General features: G+C 44.9%; 2 protein-coding genes across 2 annotated transcripts in view; both read right to left on the reverse strand.

The window, feature by feature from the left end:
- The window catches only part of LOC136429742 (myosin light chain kinase 2, skeletal/cardiac muscle-like), a 55395-nt gene extending 53080 nt beyond the window's left edge, over positions 1-2315 (reverse strand). Inside the window, exon 1 of the mRNA XM_066419697.1 lies at positions 1266-2315. Within this exon, the coding sequence (XP_066275794.1) occupies positions 1266-1435 (170 nt within the window). The 5' untranslated portion in view covers positions 1436-2315. The remainder of the gene's footprint in view (positions 1-1265) is intronic.
- A 1115-nt stretch (positions 2316-3430) lies between these two features.
- The window catches only part of LOC136429191 (SCO-spondin-like), a 67892-nt gene continuing 43847 nt past the window's right edge, over positions 3431-27475 (reverse strand). Inside the window, exons 22-49 of the mRNA XM_066419068.1 lie at positions 27276-27361; positions 26227-26406; positions 24249-24431; positions 22519-22689; positions 21975-22163; positions 21223-21363; positions 20679-20846; positions 20085-20279; positions 18467-18634; positions 17872-18042; positions 17265-17441; positions 16325-16495; positions 15593-15775; positions 14629-14784; positions 14080-14244; positions 12697-12954; positions 11825-12102; positions 11417-11592; positions 10961-11055; positions 9892-10065; positions 9253-9423; positions 8546-8722; positions 7924-8097; positions 7141-7281; positions 6212-6377; positions 5724-5853; positions 5144-5261; positions 3431-4655 (exon numbers count right to left, since the gene is read on the reverse strand). Of these exons, the coding sequence (XP_066275165.1) occupies positions 4387-4655; positions 5144-5261; positions 5724-5853; positions 6212-6377; positions 7141-7281; positions 7924-8097; positions 8546-8722; positions 9253-9423; positions 9892-10065; positions 10961-11055; positions 11417-11592; positions 11825-12102; positions 12697-12954; positions 14080-14244; positions 14629-14784; positions 15593-15775; positions 16325-16495; positions 17265-17441; positions 17872-18042; positions 18467-18634; positions 20085-20279; positions 20679-20846; positions 21223-21363; positions 21975-22163; positions 22519-22689; positions 24249-24431; positions 26227-26406; positions 27276-27361 (4831 nt within the window). The 3' untranslated portion in view covers positions 3431-4386. The remainder of the gene's footprint in view (positions 4656-5143; positions 5262-5723; positions 5854-6211; positions 6378-7140; positions 7282-7923; positions 8098-8545; positions 8723-9252; positions 9424-9891; positions 10066-10960; positions 11056-11416; positions 11593-11824; positions 12103-12696; positions 12955-14079; positions 14245-14628; positions 14785-15592; positions 15776-16324; positions 16496-17264; positions 17442-17871; positions 18043-18466; positions 18635-20084; positions 20280-20678; positions 20847-21222; positions 21364-21974; positions 22164-22518; positions 22690-24248; positions 24432-26226; positions 26407-27275; positions 27362-27475) is intronic.

A 27475-nucleotide genomic window follows, 5' to 3' on the forward strand; every position in this document is an offset into this window, starting at 1 on the left:
CATTCATACCACGAGTAAGAATGTTCGTATCTTTGACATCTTTATTATCAAAAAGGACTCGAAGATCTCATACCTCCGTGAAATATTTACATTTTTGTGATCTTTTTGTTTTTTTCGTTATCGCGAATTTCTCACGAATTTCTCTCTGTCCTGCTAGCCTGCGGGGAAGATGTTGGGCCTGGGACAAGCCAACCTTACCATCCTCCAGGTCGCCGGTTACACTCTCTTCCGACTCACATCCTGTCACTCTACAATTTTCAAATAGCTAAGGACACACATCAAGACAAACAAACATACAAATATACCGAAAACAATACTTCCGCTTTCACGTAGGTCATGATGCCACGTTGCAGACGTAGAGAGCCTGAATTCCGTCTGTATTAACATGAACAATCAGTACGCTTTTGCATACTATCATAACATTGACAAACTTATATATGATAAAATATGATGAACTCTTCCCTGTTATGCTTGACATGGACTTATAGAGATGACAATGGTGTCACCTCATGGACTATGAAGTGATAGATAAAAACGAACAATATTGTCAACAAGGTTGTAAACATGCTTGATTCTCATGTGGAGCGCGCGTTTGGAATATTTCTGCGGTTTAATGATGGACAAAAAAGGTACAACAAAGCATAAAGACCATCGTTCTATAAAAGGGCATGTCGTAATCAATCTATCACGACACAACGATAACCAGACCTTGTGCCATTTGCCAGCATCAGTTGTTTTTTGTTTGATATTTTTGCGAGTCGCTTTTGAGATCAACGTTTTGGCAGTTGCTCAACTACGCATGGTTCCTGGTTGTGAACTGCGCCCCCGTTAAAGATTTCACAGGTCCTGTAGGCTATGTTGGAAAGCGTATCTTGTCCCTCTCCTTCGACCTCCTATAACCAAAGCCGCGCAGATTTACACGTGGTTGAAGTGAATGAAGGAATTCTTTCTTGTTGTGTTTTCCCCAAAGGTGCAGCATTGGGTCCCGCTAGTATTAGTATTCGAACCCAGGACCTCTAGATCCTGGGATAGGTACTGACTACTAGGCCAACGAGATTTAGCTTGATACTTGGCGGCAGGAATCAAGAAATGGACGTGTGATTACAAAGGTTCTATGTTCATTAACATCAGAATGGTGCATGTTTTGTACAAATGTCTCTGTTCCTTGAATAAGACATATTATTGTTGAATGTAATCAGTTATTCTAGTGTTATTGTTTATACCACCAGCACTTTGATGAGATGAGTAATATTTGATGTACCCACCTGAAACTGTTTCTTATTTTGGACAGCCGTCTCCTTATCTTGCCTGGCGGCGGGATGGCGTCTTCTTCTCTGGTCGGGTCCACCTTCCTCATCAGACGGGACTGCATGAACTGAACTATCCCGGCAACCCTCACGAACCGAAGGGGTCGGTCTCGTCCACCCGACGCCATCTTGAAAATGCTATGGCAGGTCTGCGATCACCTCCAAAACAAGAAACCTTTTCAGTTCTTTCTCCTTGCTCGCCAACTCTTCCTTAAAGTGCCCGGGATGTCTGTCCTCAGTCCCCGAGCAGCAGGCAATGTTGAGTTGAGAAAGCGTCTAATTTTCAAAGAGTGTCCTCCAACTGTCTAGAGAGCGCTTTTGAAGAAGAGTTGCAGCTTGGACAAATTAGGCTTTAAGCGTAAACGAGCTCACTGTGAGCTCGAGCCTTAGTGGTCCTAATAGATCCAGCAGTAGCCGAGCTGGTGTCCAGAGGAGTACGAGGTGTTCTTGTCTTCAAAACGTTTCGATGGATCCTTACTCAAGCGGTTGCTTACCGATGTCGATGAGCAAAACACTCTCACAATTGTTGCATCAGCGAGAGTTGATAAAGCGGTGTCTGGCCCTCCAAAAGGGCTGATGAGTTGAGTTGGCGGGTTCGTCACGATGTCAGTACATTGTCACGGCCCCTCACCTCGTCCAAGTACGTACCATCGGCGCGTAGTAACAAGTAGTAATTCAAGACGGCGCGTCTTTCTCGGAAGACGCGCTCAGCCGGAATCCAAGGCGAAGTACGACCAGGTCCCCGTGAGAACCGACGATCTACGGAAACCCATGCGACTCCTACATCCGCACAGGCAGCTAGCTTTGGCCATCTGACGAAAAAGGAGGACAGAGGCGCACTCAAAAGGGCGATCTGCGTCTTTCCACTAAAGGGCGGGGAATTCTCGGAGGAGCTGCGCCGACAAAAAAGGGTCGTGGCTGCCTGAGCCGGCAGGGGAGTTTACCAAACATCGTCATGGCGTGATTTGTTATTCGTCATGTGGAGGTCACGACAGGGGGTGAATACGCCATCACTCAGTCGGATGGATGCTGGGCTGTGACATCACACAGACCGGATATGACGTCAACGTACGTCAGTCGGAACGATGCTGGGCTGTGACATCACACCGACCGGAGATGACGTCAAACGACGCCATGTATCAGTGTTTGTGCACACGTAACTACCAATATTGGGTAAGACCCAAGTTCTGTTCAATGACAGGGCATCAACTTGGAATCCTCTCTAGCTGGTCTTTGTTGATGTCATGGACAAAGAATGTCCCTGGTCTACTACCAAGTCAATGACCCCACGACTTCCCTATATGCTACAATCCACTGAAGACAGGTCTAGACACACCGCTTATGTATTATTGATCTGTTCCATCATATATGTGAAAAGTGACATACAAATCCACTTTCAGGGACTTCTCAAGCTTCCCCAATATTGGCAGGATGTTCCTACACACTATGTGGCTGTTACCAATAGCACCAATGTCGTACCATAAGCATCTCCAAAGTAACAGACATAGTTTCCAAGTACGTGTCACATATGCAAAAGAAAGGTATGCATCTCCCGGTGACCAGTCATTAAGGTATAGACACATGGATGGTTTTCATGGATGGTGTGCGGATACCGAAAGAAAATTACGTGGACTGGTCGGTATTTTGATTTTTATTACTTTTAACATTTTCAGCACGACGGTCGGGTGAAACCTTTTTTGAAAGTACCAAACCATTCTACAAAAACTACAGAAATTAAGACCTCGATTGATTAAGGAGGCGAAATTAAACGTCTGCAAGTCTCCGATTAAGTAAGTGGCAGTTACAGGAACCAGACTGGGTTGAATAGCGAAGAAGAAACGTAAAGGATGACACAGGCGATAACGAACTTTGTAGAATAATTATAAACTTTAAAGTTTAACTATTCTATTGATATTTCACATTTTGTGCATATCATTTAAATTTGCGGTCGAAACTTAATGTTTTTGCGGTGCCGTTTTCACGCACAAGAAATAAGCATCCATTATACAGCCTACGGACATGTCTACTTCCTATCACTTGGCATCTTCGTGTAATATTCAATACAAATAGTCCCTACTTTGCAATATCTTGAACTACTTTCAGAGTAAGGATACACAAATCAGGTTCTGGTTTGTATGACCGCGTGTGTGTATATACATTTAGGTAACCGTATTCAGATGGAGACTAAGCCAGAGTAACCGCACTACGAATTTATTCTTGAATATTGTTTCTATAAGCCTTTCTTCCGTAAGGAATAATAAACAATAGACACATATGACGCTATTACGCACACAAGTACACCGTACATGTGGAATCAAATATGTACACAGCAAGACAACCACACCACGCGGCCTTATCTTTTACAATGGTCGCGAACAGACTGCCTCTAACAGATCACTGATAAAAGTAATAACTAGTCACTGTCCTCACGACAAATCCCACAGTAACATATTTTCAAGCCTTATTTGTATACATGGCATAGTTATCAAACGCACGCAGTTACATATGGCTTAAATGACATGGTCAGCAAGGAATGGCGTGCTGTTCCTCGACTCACTTAAACTTTGCGAAAACGTCTGCAATCTTTTACAACTTTGTACGAAAAAAAGATAAAGATATCATCATAGTTGGGCTTCTCGCTTTGCTCTAGTCAGACCTGCTCGTAACGAGAACGCTTTGCGAGTAATACATTGAACGACGTCTTAACACGCATATCCTTACCCTAGTAGGAAGTACTTGACACTTAGTGGTAGCTTACGTCCTAGCATAGTCTTAGTATCAGATCCACATACAAAATGAATACTCGTATCCGTTGGAAAGCAAGAAGGTCAAAGTTCATACAGACTCCCTGGCAACTCAGACCCACTACTGACTGCACGTTTATGTTTTGGTCACGTGTCAGAAATGAGTGGGTATATTTCCTGAAGAAGACTGAACCATTTGAAAATCCGGTGGCTGTAAAATTTCTCGTTAAGACGTTGGAAGAAATTTTCAAAAAATTTGACGATCAAATATAGACTATCATTTTCTATTTGAAATACTTATCTTACCTTTATCATTACGGTTATATGATATATTTCTACGATTTGCTATATATAGGAGCTCTACCCTCTCTCATCCAGTATAGAATTCTGGCGGGGTTGGGCCGGTAGGGGTGGATCGGGTTCGTATAGTAGGAGCCTGCCCGGTGCTTCGAGATGATCGTGCCCCACCAGTCGTACTCGTACCGCCGCTCTGATGACGTCAGCAGGGCCGGTGACGTGTCGGTGGTTGGGGGGATCCAGGGCATGCGCATGTCGATGTTGTCGTTGTCCCTTCTCGGCGGGAAGCGCTCCACCAGTTCAATCCCTTGTTTGGGGGGTGGGGTGTGTGGTTATTCAGGAAATGCATTAGTAATGTACAACAGTTACAATTCTTCCTGGAATCCTCAAACATAAATACATCCATACAATTACAGATTTACATATACTCAATCACACATCAAACTAACTAATCAAATAAAAAATCATAACAAGTTGAAATTAAAACTAATTGCAACTAGTGCTGAATTTTGTTTATTTTGTTTCTTCTATGTATTTTACTCTTGCGTTTTGTGTTCTGACGTGCTTTGTGAAACTTTGTATTGAATTTTGAATATTATTCCAGGGCTAACCGTTTGTAATAGCCTTCGGCTAGTTGCGTAGCCCTGGCTGTACTTCTTTACAACCAAATAAATCAATCAGCTAACATCCTCATTGTCATTGCAGACGACGAGGCTACTCACTTACGTCTGTACACCAAATCTAACATTGAGGGTTAAGATAAAATGTCACACAGGGGTATTTATGAAACGTTACCTTGCTGACTGGAGTTGCGCGCGGTGAAGGTGTAGTTATTGGGCGCCCGCCAGATGCCGCCCCACTTCTCGCTCACGCGCAGGATCCCCTTCCCGATGTCGTCAGCCTCGATGCGATACTGCTCGTAGTGTGGCGGTATGAAATAATCTCCGTTACCATGGTAAAGTACAAGATACATTCGATGTAACTTTGCTTTTAGATTTTACACATAACATAACACCCCATACTGTATTTTGTGCCACGACTTTCAGCGCTAGCCTGTTTGGCCATCATGAATTTTCCAGTCTTCATTTCTATCAAGTGACCAGCAAACAGAAAGGGCAAAAATTAAATAAATCATTATCACTCTCATGAACTTGATTGGTCGAAAATTTGGTAAGTAAATTTTTGTGCTGGCAATTACAGTTTAGGCATGCAATGTTCTCTTTCCTTGGCTTGCTTTATTGTCATCTCAGAAGCCTACCAAAATAACAAAGGCTCGAACATAATTATGCTTTTTGTTGGAAATTTTGTGACAATCAATATGCAGAAAGCTTTTATTTCCTCCAATCGTATCTTAAGAATAGAAAATAAAACGCACCTCAAAATATCCCTCTGTCCCTGTATCCCGTATGGTGTCCGCGAACTTCAGGATGGAGTAGTCTTTGGACAGGTTCGGGCTGTCGGGGTTCCTGAGCGTCACGTGATCCTCCCAACCTCGCGTTGTCATGCTGTTGATGAGAATGAAACTAGTTCATCAACAGCTGCACGAGATTAACAACAATTTATGACAGCAGCTACTTCTAATTCTAGAAGACTGATCTGTTATACATACTTGACAAAAATACTGACAAGTGAGAAGCAACTAGATAATACTCTCATAAAATATGATCATGTGAGAGTGGTTGTGTTCTTGCTTTTGAAACTTGCATAAAGGAAACATCATCATAGAACATGATTTATAATGACTGCTTGTAAACGTATATGATTTACATCTGTACAGATCTATGTCTAATATATATGATATTATACTGTTTCATGATTCGATATTAAACTTGATAAAACATTAATAATCTATGATAATATAACCTGTTGATGAGCAGTGTCCAGCCGCCGCCGTGCCGCCGGAAGTCGCAGAAGACCGAGAGGGTGTCTCTGCCCACCAGGATGTCGTGCACGCCGTTCGGAGGGGTGGGCTTCCCGTCGGCCCGTGCGAACTCCTGCTTCTGACGACAGGACCGCGGGGACGTCCTCGCTGCGGCGGGGAATAACGAGCAGGTAAGGAACGGTTTGTGTTTTTATGTGTCTCTACCTCAATGTAAGTTTGTCCTTGTACTACCTTATTCTATTCAATGGAATGCTTGAGCCTTATCCTACTCACTGACAGTTGAATCCTTACTCACTACACCCTGGTCTACATGATGAATTCATCAATGAACTAACTCAACCGAAGTCAGGTAACCATTTGAAGGATTCAGATAGCATAAGGCTCAAGCATTCCATTGAATAGGATGAGGTTCAACTACATTTAGCTTCAACTATGCAACTCCATTTATTGAAGGTTACTGATACAACTTGTCTGTTCGTCTGTATGCTTGTGAGTCAGCCGTTACCAGTGAGAGCTACCTAGTCTGACCCAGTGCAATGAATTGTTTTCATTATCAATACAATACAAATGCAAACAAGCAAACAAATAAAAAACCAATAACGGAACAGGCAGGTAAGGAATGGTCTATGTTTTTATGTATTACAACCTGCCATGTAAATGTTGTCCTTTCACTTAACACGACGTTACTTACTCCACCATGGTGTAACTGGTAACCTGACTTTGGTTGTGCTTTTCCATTTATGAATGTGTATCTTTATAATTAGCTTCAACTATCCAAACAAACAAACAAACAATCAACCATCCAACAAGTCAGATCAACAAGCTAGCAAACAAATAAGCAAACGAACTAATTAACAAGCCTCGTTACTGATATTAACAGAATTTGCACAAAGATTGCGGATCACAATACCTTCTTTACTAACACCAGCGCAGTCCTTCCCGCCATGCTGCGGGGCCGGGTCCGAGCACGTCCGGCTTCTCTCCAGGGTTTTCCCGGCGCACTCCCCTCCGCACGGCGCCCAGGGTCCCCAAGAAGACCACTTCCCGTTTACTGTGTGTGCAGAACAGCATTAGAGAATCGATAGGTCTTATGCAAAGAATAGGCCTGAATAAGTCTTAGGAATAAGTCGTGGGGTCGTGGCAGGGTTTTCGGCCCAGAACCCAGGGGTCCCGGGTTCGAATCCCCTAACGCCTACGATCTTGTGCCCTTGGGAAAAAGGCACTTTACTCGACTTTCCCCACTCCAGCCAAGTGTAAAAACGGCTATATTATGTGTGTGGGTCACGACACCAGCAATAGCTGCCTGTGTCCCACGTGTACTGAACCGTTGCAATTCCAATAAAATAAAATAAAAAGTCATGGACACCCTACATTTCATCGAAATGTAAAGCTGTAATTCTGTTATTACCAATACGTTTATTTCACACTGACATGATTCTGATAGATATTGTAAGGCAACTTGCTGCATGGCTTTGGTCGTATGGTCTAAAAGAAAAATACTATATAGACACTGAGGATATTAACCATAATGTTCAGCTTACATATGTCCCCAATTGCTCGTAGTATTTTTACAGTTGCAAACTTGCGAATGTCGAACTTTTCAGGTAACTGCTTCTTAAGATTGGACTGCTGAACAAACAGACAGAGATGGAGATACAAGATACATAGAGGAAACCAGAATCTGAAGCCTAACCTGCATCGCAGTGCACTCCGGAGTCGCAGCCTAAGAACTCGGTGCTGTTGCCGAAGCAGACGCCGCCATGTTTGGGAGGGGGGTTGTCGCACCGCCTGGTCCGCTGCACCAACCCGAGACCGCACGACACCGAACACTCGGTCCACGTGGACCACTCGCTCCAGTTCCCGTTCACTGGGGAAAATAGATACAACGTAGAGAAGTTAGATCAAGATACGATAAGATAAAAAGGCAATGCAAAATATCAAGGTCAAAGTCTTACCCACACCATTCATGGTGTATATGACGGCGCCCATCTTTGTTTCTACAGCCCTTGGGCCACACAATGTCACTCAGTCTTTACAGCAGGGGGCCAGTCCACTGGAAGGGGTGTGGTTAACTTCCATACATTTTCTTAGCCAAGTGCCTAGTGCTAAGCAAAGAAAGTAGCTTGTATATGATATTTCTAAAGTCTTTGGTATGACTCAGCCGGGATCGAACCCGGGACGCGGCTCCTGTGGACGTGTATCAAAATCGTTCCATTGAATTGCAGGTTGTTCGTCACCGCTTAACGGCTATCTCCCTTCATCCAAAGAGATTTTCTTCAGAAGTTATAGGTATTGATAGAAGAAATTGTCTATACCTGGATCCGGGCACTTCGGCAGCCAGCACTTCCTGGCGTCCTTCCTGGACCCGGGGCACTCCTTGCCGCCATGTTGGGGAGGGGGGTCCTTGCAGGTGCGGAAGCGGATCTGCTGCCCCACTCCGCAGCTGGCGGTGCAGCGCGACCACGTGGTCCACCCCGCCCAATTGCCGTCAACTGGGGAACGGGTTTGAATAGTGCTTATCATAATGCAATGTTACAGGTTGAACCATGAAAATCTTGACAATTGATCGTCTCCAAACGTTGACATTGCCCTCTTATCCAAATCTTTTGGATTTATATCAACATATGTAACTTATGTATGTTTTTGTATGACCTATAGCCGTCCATCCAAGCTCGCTGCATTGACGAAATGTGTTTATGTTTAAATTCCATTTCCATTCAAAAGCACCAGATAACAATTTGAGTCGGTTTTCTGTGTGTATGTGTAAGTGTGTGTTTATGTGTGTGTGTGTGTGTGTGTGTGTGTGTTTGTGTGTGTGTGTGTGTGTGTTTGTGTGTGTTTGTGTGTGTGTGTGTGTGTGTGTGTATGTGTAAGTGTGTGTTTATGTGTGTGTGTGTGTGTGTTTGCGTGTGTGTGTGTGTGTGTGTGTGTGTGTGTGTGTGTGTGTGTGTGATAACACCATTGTTTTATAAACAATTTCAGTGAAACTGTGAGCATTTCAACAACAGTAAAATGAACCTACTGGGGCATGGCGGGCCGTCGCACACGGCCCGGACGGCGCCCATCCCCCTGCACCGGTTCCCGCCGAACTGCGGCCGCGGGTTGTCGCACTTCCGGGTCCGGTTCCTCATTCCGCGCCCGCAGGACGGGTAACAGTCCGTCCACGCCGACCACTGCCCGTAACCGCCATGGACTAGGGCACAAGTAAATTTGGAAATAGTAAATTTAAAGGACCGATCTGGAAGATTAAGTGACGCGTAGCTCATTTTCTATGGGTATGGCTTAACACTTTTCGCATATGCAGGCAATCACACCGGATCACCTTTACTTTTGGGTAACAGTCCGTCCACGGCGACCACTGCCCGTAACCGTCGTGGACTAGGACACAAGTAAGGGTAAAGAAAATGTAAAATAACCGGTCTATAAGATTAAGTGAAGCGTAGCTCTTTTCTGTGGGCTCAAGACTTCTCGCATACCGGCCTTTTGGTGGAATTTAACACCACTGACTGCAGGACAACCGCCGTGGTCTAGAGCACAATTAAAGGTGAAAAGATTGAAAAGGACCGATCTACTAGATGAGACGAAGCGTAACGGATTTTCTTAACAAGTATAAAAGTATGTAAGATACTAGTAATGCATCTCAAGCAACGGACAGACTTACTTGGACATTGCGTGGTGGCGTTGCAGTAGGCTATCTCCCCCCGGCGGCCGGGGCACTGCCGCCCGCCGAACTGCGGCTTCGGGTCGGTGCACTCCCGCACGCGGATCTTCGTGCCCTGCCCGCACGTCACGCTGCAGGACGACCACTTGGACCAGTTGGACCACTTGCCGTCGACTGGTTGGCATAATGGAATGGAAGCTCATCAGTATAGAAAGCAGCCAAATTCCGTAACACAACCATCGAATAAAATTACACAAAAATCGACTTTCCTTTCGTCCGTCGGTACTGCAGCTTTCATCAGGATCAAACCAATCACAGATATTTCACGTTAGCATTTGGTCAGAAGTCCATACCGGCCCCCGGCACTGTTGAGCGATTGTTGGAGTGCATTTATCTTTATTTCTGTCAGACAGGGTAAAGTACGAAGACTTGTATTGTTGATGACATCGACTGGTGGGCATAATGGAATGGAATAGCGAAGCTCATAAGCCACATCACAGTGGCGATTGCGCATGTGCATTGTTGTGGTGCATTGGTGTGTACGGTTAAAGTTTGAGGCCCTTGATTTGTAAATAATCCTTTGTCTAGACGTGTTCACAGTTTAGCTTCCTAGTCTCCCAGCCTCCGTTGATCATTGTTACACACCAGTACGCTACAGTTTGCACGCTACGCTGTAGGCGCGCCGCTTGGGCCAGCTGGCCCACTACTTGTAACTGGTGGTATAATGGAATTAAGGCTTCTCAAACAAATCTCATTTCGTCTGTCGTCACTGCAGCCTTCATCAGGCTCAAATGAACAATCACATGTTACGTCAGCATTTTGTCTGAAGTCCATACTGCCCTCGTCCCACGGTCCCATGCAGTCGTCTACCTTTTTCTTTCTTTCAGACCGTGCAAAAGTACGGCAGGTTTTTGAAACCTTTACAGCTTGTCTTGTACTTGTCGAAGATTGTCCAACTCTAATGTCTATTGAATGGTGAAGGATAACATTATATGTAATATTCGTTTATCAATTCTGCTTTTGTCATTTTCACTACAACGTCTGATGAGAAGTGTGACGCATTACTTACTTGCGCAAGGAGAGTCCATACAGGTGTCCACCTCCCGACTGTTTCCCTCACACGCGCTCCGGCTCACCTGCCCGTCCAACCGGCACTCACGGAACCTGGGCAGGGGCGGAGACATAGCAGGGGCTTTTCACAAAAAGACAGTTGACATTTAGTGCTTAGAGAGGTGAATTATGATATCAAAATAAAGATCAGACTGAAAAAAAATAGGCTGGCCGTTGACTGGAATAGCCTCTTCAGCAGGCTTACGGGTTGGGCTATTATAACTTATGTGGTGTGTTTTTTGTATGTGATATCATATCAGTTCTGATTGTACCGGGTTTCTTGAAGGCAGCCTCTCGAAAGGCCGTGTACAATGGGAACTGATATACGTGCAAGAACGGATATGATAAGCACAAAGAAAACCCCGACCGGTAAGGCTACCACTCTTTTTCTTGGGTACATGAACACCTTTCTCACCTTACTTTCTGGCCCTTCCCGCAGGTCAGCGAGCACTCCGTCCAGTCTGTCCACTCGCTCCACACCGCGCGCTCCTCCGCGGTCAGGATCTCGTTAGACTTGGAGTCAGATTCGACCCTGTCGTCCGGGAGAACTTCGTTAGGGGGCGCTTCCGGCGACCCCTCGGTATTGCCTGGCTCTGAAAATAGACAGCAAAAAGATCAACTCTTCCGTACAGGTATGTTAAAAAAGGGGGTCCCTGCAAAAAAGGATTGTTTCAACGATAACTCAGGTCGGTTCAAAGGGATTTCAGAGGTAGAGGTTCGATTATTTGTTGTTGGGAAGAGTTAGAGCTTTTAGTAGATTTCGTTATTGTCATCATCGGTTAGAGTTCACGGGTGGGTTTAGAAGGGCTGGTCAAAGTTGAACCAGACTGAGATACCGTCCAACACACAGTCTGTGGTAGAACCCTGTGGTTAGTATAAGTGCTCTATATGTGCTTTTGAAGCCTCGTAGTTGTGATTGGTGCATCCAGGAGACGTCACAATGACGTGTGTTGTTACCCGGCGCGGCGGGAGGCTCGGGGATGTCGTTAGATCCTGATGACGTTGTTGTCTCTGTTGTTGACGACGTTGCTGCTGTAGTTGTTGTTGTTGTTGGCGAGAGCTTCATGAAGCCTTCTGTTGAAATCTCGTCGAGAACAGACACTGTAACACATAAATGCATCCAAATTTTGGGCGTTAGGCAAGCGTTAAGAGAGTGCGGAAGCGACGGCCGTGTTGAAGTCGTTGCTGGTTTCGTAGCGTCCGTCCGAGGAAGTCAATGTCGTCGTTTTTAAAACATTTTTCTTTCTTTTTCCTTCAGTCTTTCTTCTTGTGTTCTTTCTTTCTTTCTTTCCTTCTTTCATTGAATCCTTTTAGTTGGTGGATTCAATGTCTGACGATGATGTTGCTCAGATTAGAAATGTGCCAAATAATAATAGCTAAATTAACGAAATACTAGATCCAAAAGGCAAAAGCATTCCAACACATCGTTCTGGCGTTTCAGGTATTTCGTTGCGGGAAACCAGTTCGTCTTTTATATGAAGAAAAAAAAATGTCTTACCAATTTCTCTATGTTTTTTTTAAATTTTTTTTTCATTTCCTCCTCTCCAAAATTGACTTTTAAATTGAAAATATCTGTACACCGGTCTATTTGTCAATATCTTCCCGTGGAAGCCTGGTTGACTTTCCATGTCGGCATGTGGGACAGAATGTGCTATCGATATGATGAAGAAAGGAAACCAAGACGTTGTATCCTACCCTTGACTTCCCCTGATGCGTCACCATCGTTTTTCCCCGCCTCCTTCTCCCCGGCTTCTGCCGACTCGAAGATATTTCCCGAGGTCTCGAGGTCCTGGTCGCACGCCTGCACCGAGCAGAGCTGGTACTCCCTCTCGGGCCCGTCGCAGCCTCCTCCCGCCGGGGACAGCTGGCACGCCCTGGTGCGGAACTGGCGCCCGCTGCCGCAGCTCACGCTGCACGTGCTCCAGGCTGTCCACGGGAGCCACCTGCCGGCAGCTGTAAAGAAGGGAGGGAAGCCATATTCTTAGTCATCTTTATACACAGGTGTACAGAATCCATGGCCACAGGTTCAAACAAACAAACAAACAAACAGAATGTTTGGGTCTCTTTTCCAAATTTGGACCCGGCAGGGCAGTATCCAGGAACGAAAAATGAAAGTTTATATCAAGAAATGTACACAATTTATACTCATCTTTTTTTGGAGGGTGACTTTTGTGTGCCTTTTTAAATTTTCGATCCCGTAAACTTCTCGACCGGGCGCCGGTTTGGTAAAGTGACCCCACCATGAGCCAACAAGTGGGGTGGGGTCGGGAGCAATGTAACATCACCATTTGCACAGACTCCAGGGTCACACGTAAGGAAAGGAAGTGGTAGTGGTGGTCTTGGGGTTGTAGACGGGTCAAGAACGGTCAACGGTGGTGGAGGTTGAGGATGGACGGGGGCCGGGGTGGACGGGGGGTGGGCGGGGTTGTAGAGGGCAGTCAGAAACTTTATTACTGTGGTGGAAGTTGGGGGTAGGGAAGGCGGGTACGTTGTAGACGCGTACGGCGGTCAAAAACGTTATTATAACGGTGGTGGAGGTTGAGGGTGGACTGGGAGGGGTGTTGATTGTAGACGGCTGTCAGAAACTTTATTACTACTGTGGTGGAGGTTGGTGATAGAGAAGGAAGGTAGCATGCAGACGGCGGTCAATGACTTTATTGTAACGACGGTGGGGTAGGGAGGTTATCAACGGCGGTCAGTGGACGTTATTACGTTTACGACGGTGGTGGAGGTTGAGAATGGACGGGACCATGGGGGTTGTAGGTTGTAGACGGGAGTCGGGACGTTAATTACAACGGCGGTAGTTATTGACGGCGATCACAGGAACGTTTTTAAAATGATACAGTTAAGAGTGGACCAAGGCTCAAAAACGCTGTCAGTCACGTTTCAAACTTTATCTTTTAGTAACGGTTTCATAGTTTGCAGTTAAAGTATCTTTTTTTCGTATTCACTAGTATAGTATTCGCTATTACTTCAGTCAAAAAAGTATAACGTTATGTGAACAGAAAGCGCGTTTTGTATCATAGATTGCAAACAAAGTGTAGGCCTGAGCTCCGATGTTATGCATATGATGACCACCTGGGCACTGGACCGGCGTGTCGCACGTCCGGTTCATGATGTAGGGTCCCTCGCAGGGCGCGCCGGCCGGGGCCAGCTCGCAGTACCGCGTCCTGCGCTGCACACCGCTGCCGCAAGTGGAGCTGCAGGCCGTCCAGACCGACCACGGGCTCCACAGGCCCTTCTCTGGACATACAGGACAAGGGTTGCAGTTTGGCGGGAAAAATATCGACTGAGCCGCCCTCAAGTTTAACAGGTTTAAGACTGTTCAAACTTTGAAATCATTCTCTTGTAGTCTTTAATACATTGAAATTTTATTATGTCATTCGACTCAAGTTGAATATCGAGGGAAATTAGAGCCATTTCAAAGTGGTCATTATGGATTTGAATTCATTAGGAATCCTGTATGCTCATTATCATCTTATCTAAAAAAAAGTATGCCTCCTAGTATATTACAGTACCTCTCAAAACGATTATGTCAAAGAAATATGGCTTATAATTGTATTCGAAAATCAAACTTTATAACGTCAAAATAGATTTGAATAGCTCACTGCTGTTCAGTCCCCCTACCTTTGCATGTCTCCAGGTTACAGGGCTGTATCTCGGTGTCCTGTCCTGCGCAGATGTCGTCCGGTGTCGCGTCCTGACAGGTCCGTGTGCGGATCTGCTCTCCCTCCCCACACGTCGCGCTGCAGGTGGACCAGTCCGCCCACTCCGTCCAATGGGCTGTAACATAGGGGCAAGGTCAAAGGTAAAATCATCATTATTGTCCTCATTTTAACATTTCTGGTCTGACCCTAACTCTTCCCACACGTCGCGCTGCAGGTGGACCATTCCGTCCACTTCGTCCAATGGGCTGTACCATAGTGGCAAGGGCAAAGGTAAAGTCGTCATTATCGTTCTCATTTGAACATTTTTGGTCTAACCCTAACCCTTCCCATACACGTCGCACTGCAGGTGGACCAGTTTGTCAACTCCGTCCAATCGGATGGAGAGAAAAAGGCGGGGCGCTGATTTGTTAAAGATCATATGTGGGCCTAGAGTATGAGAATATTGAAATGGACTTGTATTTCAAAACTTTTCTTCTATTCTGTCGCACTCTCGTGTCTTACGAGCATGTACTGGCCCACCCTCACGTTGGTTTAAGATATCTAATAAGTAAAGTTGTAAAAGATCATTCCTACATCTTTCGGTGTGTAAGGGCGGTGCCCATCTCCGTTTCTATATAGCCCTTGGGCCACACAAGGCCGCTACAGCAGGGGGCTTGTCCACTGGTAGTGGAGTGTGCTATACTCACATTCTCTTTCTCATACGTGCTGAGTGCTAAGCAGAGAAAGCCACGGCCCATGTACCATGCACCATGTACCATTTTTATGTCTCTGGTATAACCTGGTTTGAACCTACGACCTTCTGAATACAAGGCAAGCACTCTACTCAGTGTGCAATTGCACCGGTATAGTCAAAAGTAATGATGCTTACTTCTATTGGCAAAAATAAAGCTAAGATGTAGCATGTAAGTTCTGGAATTCGGTACCTCCTGGTGCTGGTTCACAACTTTGGGTGTTACAGTCCTCGTCTTCGTAATTGTCGCCCACGCAGGCGACCCCTTCACCCCTCGGCTCGGGCGAATCACACTTCCGCCTGCGGACCCGGTACCCTCCGCCGCAGCTCGCGCTACAGTTCGACCAGTCGTCCCACCTGCCCCACTGGCCGTCCACTAAAGGAGGGAGTAATACCGGGGTCTCGATATCAGGGACACTGTAGTATCTCTGTTAATATGATGGATATAAGCTTTTCCTTACTGATGCTAGATTACCAGAGTACCAAAATAGGTTACGTTTCATTTTCATTCGAATGTAACGGTTATTTCAGGCCTTATTCCCTACTAAAAGAGACGAACAGGAACAGTAAAACAAATACATACATAACAAGAAGATGGCGAATAATGACAAACACATGATCAACTAATAGCCATTAGGATTTGTTGTTAATTTGCTATGTTTGAGTTGAAAAATAAATTTGAGCCAGAAGATTATGAAATACAAAACCTACAGTTGCAAATGTTGCAGGATCATGATTTATCATTGACTGCCATTTTCATCATTTTCTCAAAGGCACAAAACCTTCAGTTTCATGGCATCGCCGTGACGTTTTTAAGCCTAAAATTCATCCTTGAAAGCTTTATCGCTATTCGGAAGCTTAGGAGGGAGGTAAAAAGGAGCGGGTATAGCGTTCATGGATATTCACGCTATAACATTGTACGTACCGTGACAAGCCTGCATGCTGCAGCGCCTGAACTGCTGCCCGGTGCCCTCACAGTCCCTCCCCCCGTGGTCGGGGATGGGCGAGTCGCAGGTCCGGCCCCGGGACTGGGTCCCCCCGCCACAGCTCGCCGTGCACACCGTCCAATTGGACCACTGGCTCCAGCCGCCGTCAACTGAAACGGTACGGTTGTTTAGATTGAATGCTTTCATTTAATTCGCAAGAATTAAAGAGCCTTCTTTGGGTTGATATGGTTCTACACATCCTGGTGTTTTTACACGATCGTGTGGTAATCTTAGCTGTGAAAAAAAGTTCCAGTTTCAAATTTTCGAAAAGCGGCAGTCAATTTATTCTTCGATAGAAACTAACGAGAAAAAAAATGACAAATGGTGTAATGGTTGATAGTTTAAATTTCTTTCAACATGAGAGATCGAATTTTTGGCCGTCTCTGCTACAGACGTTTTGGGGTTTAAATTACCACGTAGGAAAAGTGCTAATAAACTCGGCATGTAAGCACTGTTTCATTTGTCCCATGTACAAAGTAACTAACCAGCCAGCCAGCCAAACAGACAGCCAACAAAGTAACGAGAGAACGTAGGTGAAAACGGAAGCTTCTTGCTGGCGGTAGAACAATAAACCCCTCGCAAACTGTAACTTCTATAGCGGACTTACTCCTCTGGCATGTTGTACTAATCTCCAAGCAGATCTACACGGGGCGCTGAAAATCGTATGTGCTAGCCAGAGAAGTTCCAGTCAGCCAGATAAGCTCCACCTACGGGGCTGGCTGGAGCTTATCTGGCTGACTGGACCTTCTCTGGCTAGCATATACGATTTTCGCGCCCCGTGTAGATCTGCTTGGAGATAAATGTTGTACGTCAATTTGGCCAATTTGTACTATTTTTCCAGCGAACTGTGGAGCTTGGTAGAGGCTAGGCCGGGCCTACCTGGCAGCGGGCAGTCTCTGCTGGAGCAGGGTTGGATCTCCATGTCGACGCCCTGGCAGTCCTGACCCCCCGCGGAGGGAGGGGGGCTGTCACACAGGCGCTTCCGCCTCATGTTGCCGACGCCGCAGGTGTGCGAGCACTCGGACCACTCCGTCCATTCGCCCCAACCCGCGTCCACTGTTAGAATTGGACAATGTCAGGCTTAATCAACAATGTACGCAAGGTCTCTACATAAGACCTAAACTGCCACTCGCACTGCTGAACCACCCTCTTACCCCAACGTCCAACCTCTTCCCACTGTAAAGCACGGTAGTAAATACAATCATACACGTCCGTACCTGTAACAGGCTCCCGGACAGCGTGGTTAATATGGATATCAGTTAAAGAGGCCTACAGTCCTTCCAGACTCACTATCTTATTAGTTGCAGAAGCTCTAACGTCACTGCATTGTGCTTCATGTCCTATTTCAGTAGTTAAGTCTAGATACATGTATAATGACATCTCGACCAGGTACGTATACATTGCGCACGTTCTCTAGTTTCTGCACTATAACAATTATATCTCGAGTACATTCTACCAATCATTACAGAAACATGCCTGTACATACCTGGGCACGCCGGCCCGGTGCACCCGACGACCTGTACCGCGTCCCCTGTGCAGTTCTTGCCGCCGTACCGGGGCCGCGGGTAGTTACACTCGCGGGTTCTCGTTCTCTTCCCCTCCTCACAGGTGACGTCACACGGGCTCCAATTGGACCAGGAGCCCCACCCGCCATCAACTGCAGGCGAAAAAGTGGAACGCTTTATATGAGGAAAATATTAGATTATCAAGATAATTAGTAAGCAATGTCCTAACGTGTGTTAAGTCAGAATGTACTTAAGAAATGTTACTGCTACAGTAAAGGTTGCTTTAGTTACTTTAGCGCGTAGGTACTTTTCCCACAACTCCGAAATTGAAGAGAGGGTATAAAAAATTGAATGTTGAAAATGTTTTGAATATAGAAATTGGTTGGGCGTTTTGAAGCTACCATGCTTTTTTTACAAACGAAACCTTATATTTAATTTCCCGATCATAAGTATAATTTTGAAGAAGAGAATTTTTTTTTAAAATTTGCAGGACATGGCATGATGGTTTCACTAATTGTTTTGAAAAAGATGATTCATCGTCAGATTTCCTATCTGAAATAACGACAGTTACTGTACTTGGGCAGGGCGACGCGCAGCTCCATGCGTCAACGTCCTGTCCCTCGCAGTCCTTGCCGCCATTTTGGGGAGGGGGGTTGTTGCACTGCCTGCTGCGCTTGCGCGTGCCGATGCCGCACGTGTGGCTGCACGCGGTCCAGTCTGTCCACTCACCCCAGCCTCCGTCAACTACAGGGGAGAAGGAAGTAGTAAGGTAGTCAGGGAGGTGGTTATCAATGCATATCCAGTTGGTACAGAGAGAGCAACGATCAACATGAGGAATGGCGAGGGCACATTCGTCGTGGGCCGTCGTACGATTCTAATGTCGTACAATTTTGATGTCGTACGATTTTCAAGCAAGCTGTGAAAGAACCACTGCCGACAAGGACCTAAGACACATGTTTTTGGTAATAAGACAACTGAATTTTGCAGGACACGTGCACGACTGTCTTAAGAATTTTGTTAGTTTACGATCGCACGATGATCGTGTTACAAATGTGACCGGACTAGTTGTCGTATATGATCATCGTACGATCGCCAACAGAGGGCATTCTCAGGATAGTCAACGTGCGCTGTACAAAATTCAGCTGTCTTGTTAAGGAAAATGCTGTCTTAGATACTTGTCGGTGATTGATTCTGTCACATGTACAGCCTGCTTGAATGTCGTACGACATCAAAATCGTACGACGATCTACGACGAATCTGACCGCGCCGTAACTAGATATCTTGAGCTTCATGTGCCCCTGGAGTTCTTATCGCTTCCAACTGCAAGATGGCCATTGTTCTTAAAATTCATCGTCATTAACATCGTCATCATCATTAGAGGGATGTTGTACTGGTGTTACAGTGAGTCGGTGAAATCCGTGATCACTGTTTGTCGTCAGCAGAGTCCTTGAAAAACGTGACGCCCAAGAGGCATTCTTTATAGAATATTATGACTAGTTTCATTGTTCATTAGAGACAGTCACTCACAGTAACTTCTGTCACGATTTGTTCAGAATTCCATTGACTGCCGGTATATTATGCCGTTAACGCGGTGTTATCATCATTATTTCATTTACCGATTCGGCTGTGGAAGACACGCGGCCAAGGCTATTTATTACAAAGGTCACTGTTTTTACTTGGTCAAGGAAAGAAGGTCCATATATAGTTCATAAAAAAAATTGTACACATGCATGTGAGTTACTACATACTCGTGACAATGTCTATCATGACAGAGTCAATGTGTTGCAAGTCACTCAAGCATGATTAGCCTTGAACCTTATTTGCACCCATACGCGTCAAAATACATTTCAGAAGTTGACAAAATTCCACGTCAGAAGCGATCCTCTGTCAGTCATGTACCGTACATCTGTCCAAGTACATAGTCCTTGTAAAGCGTTTCTTAAAAGATTATGTATCAACCATGAAATTGAATATTTACATGACTTATTTAGATACCAATTCTAGGTCATTTTAATATTCTTCCAAATATTGTTACTATTAAGATCATGATTATCATCATCTTGTTAACAATTGTCATTATTATGTATAACAAGCTAAATTTAAGAAAAATTGTAGCTTTTCGGTAAAAATTACGTGAAACGTTTTACTCTTAAATTACAAGAGCAAAAAAAAGGTAAACTTTTGTTATCCCCACTTGGAGCTAGGCACGACCCGGCGTCGCATTTCGCCTCGTCCTCCGCGGACCCCCAGCAGCCCTTGCCGTTCGGGTCCTTGCATTTCCGGAAGCGGAAACGGACGCCGACCCCGCAGGACACGCTGCACTTCTCCCAGGGCGACCAGTCTTCCCAGTTGCTCCTGTCACGGTCTTCTGATGACAACAGGGTTGGAGCTACTTGTCAGAGATTGTTAGATTTAAGACAAGTTATCGAACCCTTTCCTCCATTTTAACGTTCCACTTTTAGTTTTACTTTAGTTGTTTATCTAAGAAATATTTCTTTTCAATATTTCATTTGGTGTTTTCTAGTTAATTTTACATGGAAAATTATTTTCAATGACTGTTTTAATGAACACTGGACTGGGCGACCATAGACAACAACGTCAGTGGATCAATAATTTGGAAGAGCTAAATTTCAGCATTATATCTTCTCTTTTCGTTTGTTGTTTTAATTTTCCTTCAAGTGGCAAAACTGCAATTATATTGTGGTTATAAGAATTAATGTTTGCTCGCCCTGTATCAGCATTTAGAGATTGGAAGTTTGGATATCAGTCATTTACAGGCACGCCCTACCTCTGCACCGCTGGGCGTTACACCCCCTCTTTTGACTCTCTTCTCCGTCACAGACGTCGGCTTGGTTCCCTGTGCTCGGGTCTGCGCATGTTCGGGTTCTCTGCTGGATGCCCTTTCCGCAGGTCTTCGTGCAAGACGTCCAGTCCGACCACTTCGTCCAGGTGAATTCTGTAGCCGAAAAGGCAAACATGTCGTCAGTTATGCAACCAAAGGTGCCACGTATAACACACTGACGAAAGACCATTCATAACATCGTAATGAGACATCCAACATTCGTGCTTTGACAGGCGATACAAAAGTTGGCACTGAAAGTTTAGTACTTGAAATCTTTTTTCTCACCCTCCTTAATTTCAGCCTGACAAGTTTGGTAAAATGAGTAGGACTAATATGGCACATTGAAGAGAATATCTTATATCGAAGATAAAGTTGGCACTTAAGGTGGGATACGGGGCATTAGAACATTGTGTTCTATCTAGAATTTATCAGTTGTGTAGGTGTATTAATGGGGTAATCAGGGGCTTGAACAAGAGGTTCCTGAACTCACGCGAACAGTCCGTGTTGCAGTCTTTCTCCTCCGTGTCCCGCCCGGCGCACCCTCCTTCCGGGCACTTCCTCGTCCTGAGGGACATGCCCTTTCCACACGTCACGCTGCAGCCGGACCACTCCGACCAATCAGACCACTTGTCTGCAATTTGAAATCGACAAAGATTATAAAGCAATTTTGTTCTTCTCCAGTTGTCAGCGTCTTTGATTTAAGACATTCCCAACATACTTTAAATTTGCCCAACTACAATGAAATTGGTACAGTCTAAGACAGGTAAAATAGACGAATCACGTTTTGATTTTTCTCATTTTTGCAATTGAATTGGGGTTCTACAGGCAATCGGCTTAGACCATGGTGCAGGACAGACACAGATGGAAGAAAAATAGTCATGGCCTTATGTCTCTCTATGGACGGAGAGGATAAGTAGTAAGTATTGTTAGTTTTTGATTTTCATATTTAAAATTGTGCAGTGTTCTCTGATGATATAACTTTATTGCACAACAATTGTACAAGGTACAAAGTATGGCATCTACTGGTCTATAAGGCTAATCTACCTAATACGTGTATAGTATATATATATATATATATATATATATATATATATATATATATGTATATATATATGGGATGAGAATGGACTTTAATTTTACAATCATTGGAGGAATTTTTAACGTCTAGACATTCTTTAATAGATAATAGATCTTATATGAAACTCAATTCAATGTATAACCGGAACTACGTCACGAACATACTTGGTTCGTCATTTCCCTCCGGACACGGCTCCCTCTTGCAGACGCGGAGGTCCTCGTGCGACCCGGAGCAGTTCTTCCCTCCGTGCCGCGGGAGGGGCGAGTCGCAGGCGCGCAGGCGGATCTGCGTCCCAATCCCGCACGTGGCCGTGCACACCAGCCACTGGGACCAGCTCGACCAACCGCCGTCAACTAGGCAAACATAAGAAAACAATGGTAAGTTTTAACATGGCTAAATTAAGACCTAGTGTAAGGTGACGACACAACGAACTAAGACCAGGCCGTCCATACGCTGCCATAAAGCCGGCGTCACACTGACAGCGATCTTAGGCCGAATTTAAGAGTTGCTAGAGAATCGAGCTTTGGACCCTTGACACAAAGAGAAGGGCTGGTTGTCTAATCACAACACTAGACGATAGAAACTTAGAAGAACACCAGCTTCTCTCAGCAATGAAGGACAAGCAGTTCTGGAGAATAAACCTCGCTTGCTGCACCTTGTAATGTGGAGGACCAATGATGATGATGATGATGATGAAAGTTACATTACCGGGACAGAGCCCCTCGTCGCACGGCGCCTCCTCCGTGTCCTTCCCCTCGCAGGCCCTCCCGCCGTTCAGCGGCACCGGCGTGTTGCAGTCCCGGGCCCGCGCCTTCACTCCACGCCCGCAACTCACGCTGCAGTCCGTCCAGTTAGACCACTTACTCCACCCGCCGTGGACTATGGGAGAAAACATCGGGGTACAATTAGGCTGCAAAGGGAATGCTGTAACCTCAATGCTATATCAAGGGTTCGAACCTAATCTGTAAGCAGATCTTTGGGCGCAAAATAGTGACGATTTCTGACAGGGCCCAAGGTCTGATCACACGGCCCTATGATATTGGGCCCAGTCTGAAACCGTTACGATTTTGCCCCAAAGAACTGTTTGGAGATTATCCGAACTAGCAGTACTAACTATGAACCCGAACCTCTGCCATTCCCATAGAAACCCAGCTATTCTGACAGTGGCATTGCTGGATTTCTACTCAGTACGATACCTGTGTTGCCTACTCTTCGTATACGTGGTGAACTTTGACGTACTATCTATGGAATTAATGTAGTGATGATGGCTGTAGTCTAACATAGTACGACGAAGACACCAATTTCTGCAAATCCGTATTTTCTTTGTCGGGATTTTCATGAAATCAGGCGAAGTATCTACGATATAGATATCATATAATGCAAAATGTTAGTCAAACGTGTTTAGTACTGTTTACCTTGAAGTCTTCTATGTCGACGTTAGCCGTGAAAATTGAATAGATTATTGACATACATGTAGTTAAACATTCCACAGTGTAATCTGATGTATGTAGCTGTAGTGTATTGACAACATAAACAATCAACGTACAGAAAAGCAGTTTACTGTTTGTGTCATATATCAATCGTATCTATCATAATAACGTAGCATGCTTTGTTAGGTTTCATCACAACTGGCTTCGTTAAGGTTGAATGAACACCTGTAGGGGGTATAACTTGCGACGATTGCGAAGCGTGGGGAAACAGTCAGAAGACCAACAAACAAGAAAATAGCGGACAACAGAGAATTGTTCTTACTAAGGTAATTTAATCTGAGTCGTTATGGAAGGAGTGTGACGTTTTGACAAAAACTCGTCGTGAAAAGTGTTTGACATTACTCTTTGAGGCCCCCAAAGTTAACTTCTGCAAAAATCTCATGGTGCTAAGACTATATTTGAGTGCACATTTGCAATTCTGGTACTTTGTGGGCTAAGAATACCTTGTGACTCCTACATTTAAGATGACCGAATATTACCAAATAGGTATCTTCAGAAAATTGGCATCTTTCACTTTAAGCTTACTTCGTCCCATAATTGGACAATTGGAAATAAGGAACATGACACCCAGCCAACTCACTCTATGGAAACGTTGCGTAAGTTGGGGATCATGACCAATGAGCACGCGTCAAGAACATGATATTCGATGATATTTGATCAACGTTGCATCAGAATCTCTTGAATTGTGTACGATTCATCTTTGGAGACAATCTCACACCTTATGGAACCTATATACGGGATATTATCCTTATACATGCGAGCTTGCATGCTTGAGGTCGAGTGACTACATTCTCGGTATGTAGCTATAACAACAACTTGGCTTGATGAGGTGAGTGCATGGACATGTAAAGGTGGACCTTCCAGAGGCAACAAAATACAAGACCGCGAGAGGGCCAGGAAAGAAAACAGAGATTGCTGAAAATCCAGGAAGAGCTGAGGGACATTTACCAGGACAGCCTTCCGGGACGCAATCCTTTTTCTCCCGTCCGTCTCCAGAGCAAGCCGCGACCATCCATCCCTCCAGGGGGGAGTGTTCCTTGGGCTTACAGCGGCGGGTCCGGTACTGCCTGCCCAGTCCGCAGGGGCCGCGGCACGTGGACCACATGGACCATGCTACCCAGGTGCCGCTGGCTAGAAGGAAGCGCCGGAGCAAGTCGTCATGAAGCGGTGAGGAGCAACCGGTGAGATATCAGGCGCCGCAGGACGGACTCGGGCGGAAGTTGCGACGGGCATGCAACAGATCTAGACTTCCGGTTCGAGTTTCAGGTATGGCCAGGCTTGGTCTGAGGTGTTTCCATTGTTCAGCAAACTAACCCCAAAAATAGTACATTTTTTTCATGATGTTGTAAAATTTCCTTAAAAGGTATGTCGCCAGATACTAAATGAAGTCGATGGTTTCATTCAAAAACAACTTTGTCTAGTTTTGAGAAATATTGAAGAAAAATGTTAATGACATGTTTCATTTATATCGGGAGGCACTCGCAAGCTTCGAAACAAAACACAATGGACATATTTCCTCATTCAAATGAAGATATCTGGAATGTCGCATGATAATCGCAACTTGCCAAGACATCCTGCAGCGCCTGATATCTACAGTTTTAGAATATCACTTCCCTGACGCCTTGTGCAGTGTGGGAAGAGGGTTGCTACATGCAGCGGGGTAGAAACGTGCCTGCTAATATGTGTTAGTAAGATGCTTTTTAAGTGCAACGTATTGAACATGGATGCGAGAAATGGTGCGTAAAAAGTGCAAAGATTTCTACAGGAGTGCAGAAGTACAGTGGTAGGTGCGTTGTGCATGGGGTGATTTGAAATACCCTAAAAACTACGTTTCGAGACTAGCAGAGAGAGTGCGATTGTGAAAGTTCTTTGTAGTGTGGTGAGGACAAGAGAGAAACAGAGCAGATTGGGAGAGCCGTCAAGGGCAGTTACGACGGAGAGTACGACTAATAAGGGGCGGGAAATATCCAACAAGACAGTCATTCATGGTATATTTTGCGCTGTCGTTTTTCCGTAGAATTAACAGCCGTATAACAGCTACAATCATCTCAGTGCGTCGCAATATGCAGCCGTGTAAGTCCAAATCAAGAGCACGTTTCCGCGCTATCAAGTATTCATTGAAGATTAAAGACAAAGTCGTGTTGGATATGGTAGTTTTGTGACAGTATTCGAAGAGCACCGTTTGCTGCCGGGAAGCCATACTCGTCCAACTGTCGCCAACAACATCGTCGTCACTTAAACAACTATTTAATCCATTCTTGAAGAGTCACATCTTCGTTAAAAATATAGTCACCAACCCTAGCTGCTCTATCATTCCGACTATCTTGAGCGTTCTACCAATAATACATGTAGCAACATTGTATTCAATGAACTGCATCTAAAGCCTAGCATTGTCCAACTTCAACAGTAAAGGAACCCAATAGAACCACAATCACTGGTAAATAAAGTGAAGCGGGCAAAATAATAGATAGTCCTTGAATGATTTGACAGAACCCATGGCCCCTTTAGTTCTGATCTACGGTTTAAAAGACGGGTGTTGAGTTAGGAGTTAGCTCCAGTTCCAGGATTGATGATACTGTTTTCTCTTTAATTTACATTGCAACTTATGGCCCACTTATTCGTCGTGTGAACGTCGCACGATGGCAAACTGAGGGCATTCGTAAGACAGTCGTGCAAGTTTCATACACATTCACCTGTCTTTTTACCGAGAAGACTTAGATTCTTGTCTGTGGCTTGTTCTGTCACAGCCTGGTTAATTAAAAACTGAACGACATCCAAATGCAAATCTTACGACGGACTACGACGAATGTTATCGTCATATTTAATTAGTTATCAGGCTACCACTTCTCCTTTGAAGAGAACTTTTTGTCCTCAACGCGTGATTGGGATGAATTTCAACAGTGCAGTGAAACAGGAAAATGTCTACCTCCGTCGTCGCACGGCTCGACGCCGCTGCAGACCTTGATCTCCTGGCTGGAGCCCTCGCACGGCTTGCCCGTCTGCTGCGGGGCGGGGTTGTCGCACGACCGGGTGCGCTCCCGCGTCCCCTCCCCGCACGTCACGCTGCAGCCCGACCAGTCCGACCAGTCGCCCCAGTTACCGTCGACTGAAGCAATTAGAATAACATAACATAACTTTATTCCACAACAACTGTACTCTCCAAGCAGAGGAGTGGGTCCGGCAGGTTTTTGACGTGTTTTTAGGCGTTTTTGTCTGGACAGAAAAAAACAAGACAAAGTAGAAAGCCCGACAAAAATGCCTAATTAAAAACACGTCAAAAACCTGCCGGACCCACTCCTCTGCTAGGAGAGTACAACAATTGTACAAGGTACAAAGTATGGCATTCACCTGTACATAGATAACATTCTGTTAGGCTAATCAGTCTATCTCAGTCTACAATATGATGCAGTAGTATAGTATGGGATGACAATGGGATTTTACAATCATTGGAGGAGTTTCTAACGTCTAGACATTCTTTGATATACTTCCCAATGTATGCCATGCATGGGTTGTCACATGTCATTATGTACTTAAATTTGCTATTCAAGTCCATTGAGATAAATCCTGGTAAATGAGTCACCAGCAAGCACCATTTTGTAGAAGTCACGATCTTGATAATGTTTAGGTCAGGTCCTGATGTGTCCTTGGATTTGTAAGCCAACAAAGATTTTTTGACTTGAGACTGGGATTATTCTCTTCATAATGTACTAACGACATATACTGTGTCATGCAAGGAATTACTTATAGTCTCGTCTTAGGCTAGTTTGCACAGTACTGGCACAATATAGTACTTGACTTGAGTCACAACCACGTCACTGTTAAGTCGAATTGTCTCGTTTGCATTAGACAGAAGCCAGGCTGTTACCCGAAATTTCATATTGCCCCCTCAGATAAACAAACACAAACAAACAGCACAGGGAATATACAAGATATATGACGCGCTAGACATGAACTTACTCATGGATTGCTCCTTACCAGCACAGAAGTCAGTTTCACATTCGTCCTCCTCCTGTATGAGTCCGTCACATCCCTCCACACTGTTACACTCCCGGGACCGGTACCTACCCACACGGAGACATGACGGCATATCACTTCAATGTTCTACTATGTAATATGATAACATATCATATCAATTTTTATCATGTTATATCATAGGATCATATCATCATCATCAT

This window comes from Branchiostoma lanceolatum, chromosome 3 (genome assembly GCF_035083965.1).
Source record: "Branchiostoma lanceolatum isolate klBraLanc5 chromosome 3, klBraLanc5.hap2, whole genome shotgun sequence".
In the NCBI taxonomy this organism is placed as follows: domain Eukaryota; kingdom Metazoa; phylum Chordata; class Leptocardii; order Amphioxiformes; family Branchiostomatidae; genus Branchiostoma; species Branchiostoma lanceolatum.